Source organism: Macrobrachium nipponense, chromosome 11 (assembly GCF_015104395.2).
Source record: "Macrobrachium nipponense isolate FS-2020 chromosome 11, ASM1510439v2, whole genome shotgun sequence".
Classification (NCBI taxonomy): domain Eukaryota; kingdom Metazoa; phylum Arthropoda; class Malacostraca; order Decapoda; family Palaemonidae; genus Macrobrachium; species Macrobrachium nipponense.
Genome location: NC_061087.1, coordinates 51,432,918 through 51,446,839, shown reverse-complemented (window position 1 = coordinate 51,446,839; position 13,922 = coordinate 51,432,918). Strand labels below are relative to the sequence as shown.

The following is a 13,922-nucleotide window of genomic DNA, read 5'->3' as shown; positions in this document are numbered from 1 at the left end:
CAGCTTTATTTCTTAGCTCCATCACTGGAGTAGAGAGATAGTTTGGTCGGACAACCGATCCGTTGAGTAACTAGAAGAGAACTAACAATATATGAGCATCGTGTCGATAGCGGAACACTAGCTATCTCAGCGATTTACATATAAAATGAATACGTAGTCCGCCGGCTCGGAAGTCATGAGTTTCCGCTGCGGGTTAACAGGTCAACCGCTTCCCATGGAAGGTGTTGTGAGCTGTTTACAAACTATGGAAATGACGATATGTCCAAATGCAAACCAGGCTACTGCAAGCATTGCACACCGTGGTCCAGTTTCACATGGTCATGTAGGACGCTCCTAATTCACCAATGACCCCTTAGGTCGTGGGTTCTATTTACAGATATGTAATTTATCTGTATTATTTAATGTAATTATTACACATATAGAGTTCAGGCCAAAGACCAAGCACTGTCACCAAAGAGGTCATTCAGTAGTGAAAGAGAAATTGAGAGTAGAAAGGCTTGAAAGGTATGACAGGAGGAAAACCTCGCAATGGCACTATGATCGTTGGTGCCGAGTCAACCAGCGCCATATCAGTATCAAAGGAAGTTCATGCGGTACGACATTTGGGCAACTTTCAAAGTCATTATATTAACACTCGGTTATCACTCATTATATATCGATAGTGAACCTATGGTTTGCATCATGGTATTTGAAAAATCTGAACACTTGCACCAGATAGGGTTAAGTAAACTGGTATGTAAATTCTTACAAGTAAACAGGTTATACTCTATAATCTTGTGGGTTTCTTTTTCCATCTTCAGAAGAAAACTGAAATAAGTTTTTGTTTGGTTCATATGGTTCCTAACTGATACAGTTTTCATCTAAAATATGGCAGTTTCATTTGTTAAAGTATATCTTTAAGCGAGACCTATATATTGCTTCTAAATAAGGTGATCCACAGTACTCCCATTTCCATATTGTTCTATGTAAAATTTTACAAATATGTTTCACCAACGTTTATTACATTTAAGATAAATACAATTATGTTTGATAAATCAGAATAACAATGAAAGAAAGTTCTGTTTTGAACCTTGTATTTAATGGAAAAGTTTGGTGTAGGTTTGCTTGTTTGCAGCTCAGTAAATTAGTTTTTATTGTTCTCAGGCAGTGTACAATAAAAGTGGATGTACCAACTATATTCAGAGCCAGAGTAAGGTCTGGAGTGATGTAGTTGTCAACTTCCAGCCCAATCAAGAAGAAGTAACGCTCTGTGTTGCTGAAGAAAAAACTATTATTAGGAATTATGTAGATGATGAACCCGGTAAGAATGTTGATCAATTACTTATCCAGTATTTTCCATACTATAGAAGGTATATAGATTTGATTGCTTGCTACTTGCTTTTATTTCTTGGAACTTTTATAATTTCAAATTAATTGCATGCTTTTTCTGATACTAGTTTATAAGGTTGTCACCCTTTTAAGACATGATTAATAGAATTAAGTACAGAATCTGCTAATATGATAATGTGTAGACTAATGATGTCATGGGTTATTTACAGGAACAAGAAAGTATTTCGAAAATGAAATGTGACAGTTAGAAAGTATTACTATTTTTCTTTGTCATCATGTGTATGTATGCTACTCTTGTAATTTCCCAAAGTATAGAAGCTTTGCTATTAAATTCCTGCTTTTCTTTTGTTATTAGTCTTTCAGTCTGTAGGGTAGAAAATTGTAGATTAAGAAAAATTAAATTTTACTAACAGTAAAATGTGGTCATGGTAATGTAAATCAATGCTGAAAGTATTGCTTAAAACCAATGTTTGTTATAGGCTCTCGGTTGATTCTCATTACAAAGGAAACCTTTACAACTTAATTGTCATAGTTGAACACTAATGTATCGAAACCCATAGAATTATGAGAGTAACAATGATGTAAGTAGAAGACACAGTTGTCATTGTTCATTTAATAAGACCATTTAAGTCATATTTCTAAACTTAGAGTTTGCCCAAAGAATTTACTCTTAAATATATGAAAGGTAAAAGGAAATGTTGTTTGGATCAAGGGAGCACTCCATAGAACCTTTAGTACTATCTACAGTTTGACGCAAGGCACAAGTAAGTGGCACAAGTAAGTTAGAATTCATGCAAAAGATGTTTGTTTATATTTTGTGTTAAGATGGGAATTTAAAATAATATTTATGTTTTTATTTAAAAGCCAAGGCATTTTATATTCTTATGTCCCACGCCAGCAGTGCAAAGCCTCACTACTGGAAGATGATTGTTTTTAGTTGGTAGATCACATACTTACTTCATCGTCTTTCTCCAGTGAGATGAGGACCTCTCTATCTTTGCAGTAAGGGCTATTGCTCAGCTCTGAATGAGGTGCTCTGGCTGTAGGGCTTGAATTTTTTTCCACCGTTTTATGGTTGTGAAAAGATAAGAGTAGTCTTGCTTACCCTCCTAAGTCAGGCTTCGGGCATAGGATGTTATCTATCATATGGAATTTTACAAGTGCCCTTTGAGCCCTTCAGAAAGGTATCAAACAGAGAGAGAGCTCATCCTCAAGACTGTCTTTTGACTAGTAGTCTTGGCATTAGCTAAGACGATCGGTAAGATGCCAGTCTTTCATACCAAGTCTAGCATTCAAAAGGATGAGATTCAATCTAATTCTCTTCTGTTCTTAAGTTATTAGCAAAAACTTGGAACTCAGTCCCTAACTTTAGGTGTGATGATGATTACTGCAACCCATCCATTTATGCTTAGTAGAAGATTATTTTTGTTTTGTTAGCAAAGCGGTTGTGCATAGTGATGAGTTTCACATAGATAAATTATCCTGTAGTACAGTCAACCCCCAGTATTTGCATGGGATGTGCACCACAACCCTCTTGAATAGCAAAAATCTGCAAATACTTGACATCCCCTCAAAAATTGCTTATTACTGCCAATTTTGATAGTTAAAACACCAAAAACCCTCTAAAATGCTTATACCTGAGTATATATTTTAATTGTTTTACCACAAAAAATGCGTTGAGTCACGGAAATTGTATGAAAATACAGTAATTAGTGAATATTTCTTTATGAAAAATACCACGAACAGGCGAATTTTCTGCTAATAATATACATGTATGTTCCACAGAAAAATCTGTGAATAGGTGAATTCGTGAATCAGGAACTGCAAATAGGTGTTGGTCCACTGTACTTCCAGACAAGCTGATGTCAGAGATGTGATTATCTTTTCAGATTTCTTATAGGTAGTTTAGCCCTTATCGTCCAAATATCAAGAAAATTGGTCTTTCCTTGTTGGGCCCAGCTCATGTTGGTATGTGAGGTACCAGTCAAGCAGAGATGAAAGCCAAAAATACAATGAAACTGGATATTTTTTATATCCTCAGTTCCTTTTATTTACAAAGGGCAAAATAATGGCCATCAGTTGACTTGTTCATCATTGTTTCATACTCATTTAACCCCCAAATTCTTCCTGGAGATAATGGATCTTTGTGATATCCCCCTTACTATGAGCACATGTTAGGTATGTAGATATTTCAGGTTCCATAGAATGGACCTTTGTAATGTCCCCCCTTACTGTGAGCACATATTAGGTATGTAGATATTTCAGGTTCCTCAGAATGGACCTTTGTAATGTTCCCCTTACTGTGAGCACATATTAGGTATGTAGATATTTCAGGTTTCATGGAAGAGATTTTAAATAATCACACTATTGCTAATGACTTTTTGGACTTTTTAGGTGTTGACATATTTTAAAGGTATTTGACTGTTTTTATGTACGAATTACTAATGTGTTAGATGGTTTTAACTTCTAATCATTCTCATCATTGTATTGAATAACAAAATGTTCCAGTGCCAGGTCGTCAGGCCAAACTTTGGAAAATAAAATGAGGCGATCAAGTGGACATATGAGTTGCCCTGTTGCCAAGTAGGGATGACCTTTTATCCAATGTCTAGGGTAGACAAACCCTCATTTTCTATTTCTATATGAGGGATGTTGCTCACATGCACTTTTAAATCTACGCTCTAGAACCTGTGGTGGCTGCTTAGCATATCACATAGCTTCTTCTTGAGCTCCATTTGGTAGTAAAAGTTCTCACCTATGATTCACAGATGGGGTGGAGCTGAGAAAGTTAATGGTTGGTTTTCTGGTTTCTCTCCTCCTCCTTGTAGCTCACTTTCCTGACCACAGACAGGCTAAGGCACATTCATACTGTTAAGATATGCTATGCAAAGACCTTTGGGATCTAATTTTGATAGAAATTGCTATTTACCAGCCTTTTTCTCTGATATAAAAGCAGGATTCCCCCAAATTGTCTTTGAGTGAGGTTTTTTCACAAAATACCCGACCCTGTAGGCGATTGGTGCCATCAGTGCTCCTCATGTGGTGCACTCTAGGCATTACTCCCCCCCCCCCCCCCCCCCCCACCGTAGTTACAACTTTCATTTCTTTTGCTATTTGTACCTCCATTCTATTTGTTTTTCTTCAGTCTGACCTTCCATCCGCTTTAACAATTGTTTCACTGCAAGGTTTTCCTTCTGTTACATCTTTCAAATCTTGTAGTCAATTTTGTTTTCAGCACTGAATGACCTCAGAGGTCCCAGCACTTGGCCTTTGGCCTAAATTTTTAACATGATACTTCATTTGAAAGCTTGTGATGTGTCGATTAAGAAAAAAATATGGTGTCAATTTTTGTAGGCCTGTTGAATGTTATACATAAGTGGCATTCATGCTGGCCGCCCAATAGATAGAATTGCGGAAAGGTGGTTCAGTATCATGACAAACAGAAAAATTTTATTTTTTATTGTGGTTATTTAATTTACTTCTAGAAAAAGTTTACAAACTAACAATTTGCAGAGCCAGTGATGCCCTTATTTACAGAAAAGCACCAGATTCTATATGTTCCACAAGTCTTATGACCAATTTTAATTGTTACCAAACCTAATCCTTAAAACTAATGTAAATACAGGCAGTCCCCGGGGACGGTCTCGGCTTACGACGTTCCGAGGTTACGACGCTTTTCAATTATATTCATCAGACATTATTTCCAGGGTTACGACGCATGTTCCAGGGTTACGACGCCTACAACGCTCATCTGGCAGATGAAATATGACACCAAAAATGCAAAATAATCAATATTTGAAGGTTTTTTTATGAAAAATGCCATAAGAATGTAGTTTACATAGTTTTCAATGCACCCAAAGCTTTAAAAGTAAGGTTTTCTTAGGATTTTTGACGATGTTCCGGCTTACGACGTGTCTCAAGAACGGAACCCCCATCGTAACCCTGGGACTGCCTGTACTATGTACTAAATAGCTAAATTCAATATAGTATCTCCAATGTAAAGTGTCAGATTTTTCTGGGATTGCAAATTTTTTATTCACTAAATTTTCCATGTTAAGAGGAACATATATCTTGACATTAACAACTCATGAAAGATCCACTTTACTTAATTTAAAAGAATAGTAGGCTTCATTACAGATTTTTTTCACAAAAGTCAATAAGTTGAGCTTGGTACTTTTCTTGTTATCAGTGTCCTCTAGAACTAATATTTTCTTACTTGGCTTCTAACTGTAAATCTGAACGCAATTTGAAAGGTTAGCGCGAAATATATATACATGGACAAGCACTGATACAAAAGAGAATATCTGTATGAACTGGAGAAAAAACACAAATCTATAAATTCTTAGCCCTTGTGACTAACAGGAGTTCATGTACAGTATTCAGACATAAGTTAGGAACAGCTTTGTATTAGTTGCACACCTCTGCATGGGCCATGCAGTTTTTCATGAGTGAACAAGACATCTGATTACACTTCGCTTGGCGTCAGTAGTAGTAGTAGTAGCGGACGCATCACCCTTTGGTTTCAGCTCTCTCGGTGGGGGATTTTGTGATGGAAGGTCTAAATGGTAAATGACTCGTGGTAGTGGTCTCACTCGCCCCTGTTACCATACCGACACTTCTTTTATAGAGTGAGCGAGTCAGTTTAACTGACATTTTCTTGATTTTATTTTTTCTCTGGTAATATTAGGATTATTTTACCTAGAAATAATGAACTTAAGGATATTTCACAGGGCGACACGAGCCAATCACCCAGAAATAGATTTTTCCTTCGTCAAAATCCCTTTTTGCATTGACAGATCACTGGGTAACAAAATTTATAGAATAAGTTAATTTCTGACTTGCTTCAAGGTGTATAATTCATAGCAAGAACCAAACCTAAAACTTGTGGGGTGGCTTTCATAGGATAGCATTGGGTATCTTCAGTAGCTGGTCTGTTTAGCTCTTATCTGATTAATTGCAAATGTGGTGTTCTCTGCAATAATATTCACAGACTTGTCTGTTAGTTTTTCTTGCTCTCAGTTTGCCCTCAAATTTCCAGGGATTTGGTTTTTGCACCTTGAGAATAGCCTGGCAAATGATCTGAACATTCATGTATAGTGTGCTTGCACAGTACATCATCTTGTGCCATGGCAACTTTATTCACTTCTCAGAGTTCAATTTTAATGGAGCACAAACACTCAGGCTCTGTAACTCTTGGAGACTTGCAAAATTCAGTGACCTTATGTAAGATGCTGTGTTCTTTTTTATGACTTGTCACTATCTCATTTAGATCATGGTGCTCCATGAAAGTAGCATGGATGTCATTCATTTCTAAGACATTGCCAGGTTGCAGATTAAGCAATTCTATTTCAGCAGCTGTCTTTCAATCCTCCTTAGGACCAACATCAAATACCATCAAATACAACTTTGTTTTATCTCCCTCCTCTTTGGACTATTTTGATCCAGCTGGCAAGATGGTATTTGAAGTCAGAAGTATGACTATCATCAGGACTTAAAAATGACACTGAGCAGCACTTTTCATTACAAATTGTTACTGAGTTCAACCACTTCTCTGAGCTGTTTTGCCAAGATTGAAGATGCTAACTGGATGCAACTTTCTCTTTGCATCTTTCTAACAAAAGAAGCAAGAATTCTTTGCTAAGTTTTGTTGCTGATGACCTATGAAACTTTGCTTGGTTGCCACTAGTACCTGGGGTCTAAATGCTTTTAGTGCAACATCTGATTTAAATTGGTTTTGGAGCTTCACCTTTGGGAGGGCAGTTTTATATTGTGTTCAGTTAGTTCAAATTTGTTACATTTGTAGTGTTAGCATTTCAAGTGTCAAGTTGCATTCTTTTTCTGCTGATCACGTATTGAAATATCAGCAACATACTGTTTTAAAGATGCAAAGTGATTATCACCATAGCTTGCAAGGCTTACAAGAGTCTGCACATTCATATGATTCAAGATGAGGCTTTTGCAAGCGAGTCACCTGACTTCTGACTTACAGTGTAATGGGAAATGTTAGTGTCTTGCAGCCTGGTTTTCTTAACAGCACATTATGTCATAGCCTATGCCTTGAAATCAGTTCCACTACCTGCAATTATGCAGTACTAGGATGTGATCTCTCATGCGCTGTCACACTCCAGAATCAAACCACTAGAACTACAACCACCACTTGAAACAAAAGAAAGTACAGTACTATAATCTTATGAAACATTCAGGAATAATTGGCATTATCAACAATAACTAGGATAAGGGTTCTTGGGAGTCTTCAACATGAAAAGGACATCCAGTAATGCATAGAAGTCTGCTTTTCAGGCATTTACTGGCACACATTGCTAGGTAAATTGTAGTACTGATGGACAAAGCGCCATGTATAGTCCTCATTCTTGGACATGTTCTTACATCAGAACTGATGATTACATGATTTTGTCTGCTTAATTTTTTTGTCAACCAACAAAATATTCTGTGCAATGTAAGTGTTTGGAAAATTAGTAATTTTTTTACATATTAATGCACATTTGTAGCAAATTCTCTTCAGCTTTTATTGCCATATAAAGATTTTTCTGATACATATAACTTAAAGCCTGAAAGTTTAACTCATTTAGAATCACCACTGAGAGTCATTTAATATTTGGGAGCCATCTTGGATTCTATTTTGAATTTTGCACCTAAAATGCTCAGGAAAAAACTTACTCCATATATTTTCTTAAGCTACAAGTTACAAGCTTTCAAATGATGTTTTGTGATGAGAATAAACATAAAAGTATGGTATTCAATTATTAAAGTAATATGTATAAAAAAGAACTTCACCTCTTTAAAACAATCTAACGTTTCCCATTACACTGTACGTCAGAAGTCAGGTGACTCACTTGCAAAAGCCTCATCTTGAGTCATATGAACGTGCAGACTCTTGTAAACCCTGTAAGCTATGGTGATAATCACTTTGCCTCTTTAAAACAGTATGTTGCTGATATTTCAATACGTGATCAGCAGAAAAAGAATGCAACTTGACACGTGAAATGCTAACACTACAAATGTAACAAATTTGAACTAACTGTTACAAGAATGATGACCAGCATCAAAGATTCCATCTTTGTGGCTTGAAATTGTGAGAGGTAATACAGACATTCCTGTGTTAATTGTTTTAAAGAGGTGAAGTTTTTTTTATACATATTACTTTCATAATTGAATATTGTACCTCCTTTTTTAACTTATTTTTAATATAGTATAAAATATAATAATGATCAGGACAGCGAGATAACTGGAAATAATTTACCATTTTTACTGTGCTATCCTGCTTTTTCACGCTTCACTTTTCACTTTCACGTTTCTTCAGGAACTTTCACCCATTTGCAGATTTTATATATGGACCATATCTTTAAAATATATTTAATGCACCACATTTTTCCTGTAGAGCAGCACTATGTATTCAATAATTTCCGTATTTTTTCGAATTGTGTTCGTGACTAAATACAGGCAGTCCTCGGTGATCGGCGGAGGTTCCATTCTTGGCGAGGTGCTGAGAAGCACAAACTAACTTCAATCTAAACTCGGTGATTTATGGCATTTATGGCGACGATAACCAGTTAATGGTGCCTCTGTTAGGTATGTTATGGCACCATAACTGTATTATTGGTACCTTATGGCGCCAATAACTGAAAATCGACCATAAATAGCTGATTTTCTGGTGCCAGACAAGTGCCATAAAACCGGATCTCCATGAAGGACCCTATAAGAATGCCAAAATATAGAAAGTTTTTATGGGCTCATTTTATGAGATGGAATTCTGTTGTAACAAAATTTTTATGTCATATATATACAGTATATTTCCACATATAAGACGACCTTTAGGTAAGACGAGGTAAAAAATCAAGGCAAATTTTAATGAATTTATATCAATCTGTAGTATAGGAAGACTCGTAAATCACAAAACAAAAATGTATTTTGGAGAAAAGTGATTATTTGCAAAAATTAAGCAGTATAACTATTTATAATAATGATGACTTAAATAAAGGTTGTGTTGCTTGTTGTATCCAATTACAGTATTACTATTATCATATTGTTACTGTATTACAGAATATAAACACCATCATGTACATTATTTGCATTTGATATTGTTTACAATTTCAAAATCTCGGCTGATTTGAGTGTTCTCAATATCTTCATTGCTATTATTTGTTAGAAGAGATATAATTCGGAGATTCCTTTTATCGTAAATTAACAAAGTTTGGTTGGAAATGTGCACATATTACTTCATTATATAAACATTAGGTGTGATATCTGCAGTTCCGAATATCACTAACATCTGGCCATTATTCGCTTTATTCAACCTCAGCTATAACCCGCAGGTTTAATTTACTAGTATCTCCTTTGCATGAGGGATGAACAAAAATATATTTTATTTTTACTTATGGAAGCCACCATTGAGAATCGGCAGAGATAAAATTTTAATGGAGCTCTTAATACACACTTAATAGATACGGCAAATGACATCAGTAATCAGTTGTTTCTCAATTTGGTTGTTTATGCCAATACATTTTTACAAAACCAGATATTTTTAGTTGAGGATGGGGTATCATTAGTATTACAGTCAATGAGAGAGAGAGAGAGAGAGAGAGAGAGAGAGAGAGAGAGAGAGAGAGAGAGAGTGTTTGTTACACTGATAGATATCCACTTGCAAATGTCGAATAATAGTTGTATTGAGAATAATTGTAATTTTAATCAAACTTGTTTTACTGTAATTATATTGCATCTTTATCATATAAAAATATGTGAACAGAGCGTTGATGTGCTATTTGCATTTTAGTTTTGCTTACAGCCTTAAAATAATCAGCTGCATTTTACCAGTATCATCACTGTCTTTAGTTGCCGAATGGAACTTAATTCAGAGATACAATCCTTTTGAAAATTATCAAAGCTGGGTTTAACAAAGTTGATTCTATATGTTTTTCATACAGATGGTCGCTTAAAAGTGAAACCATTCTTTTGTTTACGTACGTTTTGTAGTCATTCTCGAACAACCGCTAATAATAACAATACAATAATGAACAATAATTATCATACACAATTATTATTCATATGACTGAATTGTTTAAAACACTTACAAACAGCTTTGTGTGTTGCCTCACTTGATGTTTGCTGCATTTTGTTATAAAAGCATGGGGAAACGTGAAAATAGTGTCATAAAATAATTTTAAAAATGGTATGGACAGCACCAAAGATGATTTCTATGATATCAACGATGAAGCCGAAGTCAACTCGCCAGAACCTGACTGGACTCTCATGATGGTGACACATGTGATCAATCTTGTGATATGTATGAGGAGCTTTTAATGAAAAAAAGGATTTTGACGTAGGAAAAATCTATTTCTGGGCAATTGGTTCGTGTCGCCCAGCGAAATAATCCTTCAGTTTATTATTTCTAAGGTAAATTAGCTAACAAATACCAGAGAAAAAACAAATCAAAGAAGATGTCAGAATAACTGACTCGCTCACCCAAAATAAAGAAGGGTGTCGGTATGGTAACTGGGGCGAGTGAGACCACTACCACAAACTTCTTGCCATTTAGAATTCTCCGATATCAAAATTCTCTACGAGAGAGTCGACCTACAGATCGGGGCGGCAACTACTACTACTACAACCCACGTTGGCAGGCAATCTTGGCGGCAGGGTAGGGTAGTGGTGGGATTTCGCTGGGCGACACGAACCAATACGTCAAAATCCTTTTTCTGGGCTCAGTTCGTGTCGCTGCGCGAAATAGTACCAGAGAATTAGCACAAGATTGAAGAAAATAAGAGGGTCTCAAAATAAAACTAAAGATTAAATCTACAATACTATAATTGCAATAAGAGAACATGTATATAAAATGATAAATGAAAATCATGAACATATTTAGATAATTTTCTAAATAAGGGCACTTCAAATTAATTATATCTTATAATTAAGTAAGTATTATTACACAACAGATATACAAAGTTACAAATCTTGAACATATTCATATATGATAGTGTGTGTAAAGATAACAATATAATAATGCAACACACTAAATAAATTTTATATACATAATTAATAACATTATACAAAGTATCAAACCATCATGATATGAGAGTGTGGGACCCTAGCATAAAAATAAGGGAACCACACTCGTAAGGTTATATACAAACATTTTGTGTGGGTGCCCCTAGCAAAAAAATAAGGGACACACCACTAAGCCATTCATATGAGCAGCTAAGGCTAAGGCGAAGTGTAGAGCAGTATGATAGGGTGGACGAAATGTTAAGTGAGGCAGGCAGAAAGGAGATCTGGATCTTCAACTATACTACTGTGCAGAGTCAGGGGAAACTATGTTTCCGGTGCCACTGCTGAAAATTTTAGAGATTCTAGAGACTTTAAATAGTGTCGCTTGAACACTGTCGGCGATTTCCATCCAGTATACTTTTTCAAGTCATCGAAATTCATGTGTTGGAAATAATTAATTGAGGTGGCTACTGCCCTGACATCATGTGCTTTAAGAAAAGATTCAGGGTTTGCTTGCTTAATAAAGTAGAGGATCTGTTGTCTTATGCCTTTAATTGATAAAGTGCCACCCTTTTCTCTCCTAAAGAGGGGACCCGAAGAGGAGGAGGATGTCCTAGACAGAAAGGCTCGTAAGGTCATTACTGGACAAAGAGAAGGGTCTTGAGGAAGAGGAATGACTTTCCAAGGTTCCCACCTCAATAAAGGATCCTCGTTCTTAGCTAGAAAGCTGCGATCCGGGGAAAGTAGCACTTCTCCTGAGGGGAGAAATTCTATATGACCCGTATCTCTGGACAGAGCCGACAGTTCTGAAATTCTAGCTCCTGAAGCCAGGCTTAGCAAAAATAATGTTTTTCTTAAGAGCATTATAAATTAACAAGTTGAGTTGTCAGTATCTGAAGCCAACTTAAGGACATCATTCAAAAACCATGACACAGAAGTAGGCCTTACAGAAGGTCTAAGTCTAGCACAAGCCTTGGGAATAGACGAAAAATAGGAGTCTGTTAAGTCTATGTTAAAACCCATCTGAAAGATCTTCTTCAAGGCAGATTTATTTGTAGTAATAGTGCTAGCTGCTAATCCTTTTTCAAACAATGACCTAAAAAAGGATATAGCTGAATTGATAGTCATGATTTTGATGTTTGATTCCTTCAGGAAAGATGCCAACTTCTTAACTGCAGCGTCGTACTGCCTCAGAGTTTAATCCCTTTTATCTGATTCCAGGAAAAGGATATTCTGGGGATCTATACCTGCATCTTTTTTGGCCGCAAACTTCATAAAGTCCATAAAGTTAGGGCTTTGAGAATTCCTGAGGAAGCGAACACAGTCTTCATTTGTACTGACTGAGAGAGCCTGGGATTGGGAATCTGTTGGGGGCGAAGACCCATTTCCAGAAGCTGGGGATACCAATTGCTCTTCGGCCAGTCCGGTGCTACTAGTGCCGATTGTCCCTTGAAAGTCCTGAGTTTGTTCAGAACTTTCAGAAGAAGATTCACCGGAGGAAAGATGTAAATCCTCTTCCACTGGTTCCAATCTGTGGCATATGCCAGAGGGTCCAGGTTGGGAGCCACATAGCATGGAAGCTTGTGGTTCGCCTGAGAAGCGAAGAGATCGACTTGGAGACCTGGGACACTCCGGCGTATCCATTGGAACGAACTGTTGTCCAGAGACCATTCTGACTCCAAGGGAACTGACCGAGATAGAGCGTCTGCTATCACATTCCTTACTCCCGCTAGGTGGGTAGAGGAGAGGTGCCATTTGAACTTGTCCGCCAGGGAAAAGATGGCTATCATGACATGGTTTAGATGTCTTGATTTGGAACCTCCCCTGTTGATGCAGTGTACTACTACTGCGCTGTCCAGAACCAATTTTACATGAGAGTTCTTTGGTGGCAGGAGCCTCTTCAGAGTCAGGAACACTGCCATGGCTTCCAATACATTTATGTGAAGCTGGCGGAACTGTAGTGACCAAGTTCCTTGAACCTTTTTGAACTGGGAATACCCTCCCCAACCGCTTAATGAAGCGTCTGTATGGATGGTTATTACCGGAGGAGGATATTGAAGAGGTACTGACATGGACAGATTCTTCATTTGAGTCCAGGGACGCAGATGGTCCCGAAGGATTTGCGGAATTGCTGACAACTTGTCCCGAGATCTGACATTTGCTCGAGCGCCAGATCCGGCCTATGTCTTTCAGTTTGGCTTTCATCAAGATGTTTGTTACTGAGGCAAACTGTAGGGAACCTAGGATCCTTTCCTGGTTTCTCCTTGAAGCATATTTGTACTTTAGAAATTGCTTTACTGACTTCGTTATTTCCTTTCTCTTGGCTACCGGAATTGACAGATTGTGGGAGGATAAATCTCATTGGATGCCTAGCCATTGAAATCGAGACTCCGGAGTGAGTCTTGATTTTCCCTTGTTTATCTGGAATCCCAGATACTCCAGGAACTGAATTACTTTCTTTGTGGCTTTCCGGCATTCCTCGACAGTTGGTGCCCAAATCAACCAATCGTCGAGGTATGCTACTACCATTATCCCTTGTGACCTCAGTTGTTGAACGACTACTTCCGCTAGTTTCGTGAATACCCTGGGAG

General features: G+C 37.1%; 1 protein-coding gene across 9 annotated transcripts in view; it reads left to right on the top strand.

Annotated features, from left to right (window-relative positions):
• The window catches only part of LOC135205820 (cell cycle checkpoint control protein RAD9A-like), a 434,453-nt gene that overhangs the window by 251,307 nt on the left and 169,224 nt on the right, over positions 1-13,922 (top strand). For all 9 annotated transcript variants that reach the window (XM_064237070.1, XM_064237038.1, XM_064237049.1 and 6 more), the window contains one exon: positions 1,144-1,300. In XM_064237070.1, the coding sequence (XP_064093140.1) occupies positions 1,144-1,300 (157 nt within the window). The remainder of the gene's footprint in view (positions 1-1,143; positions 1,301-13,922) is intronic.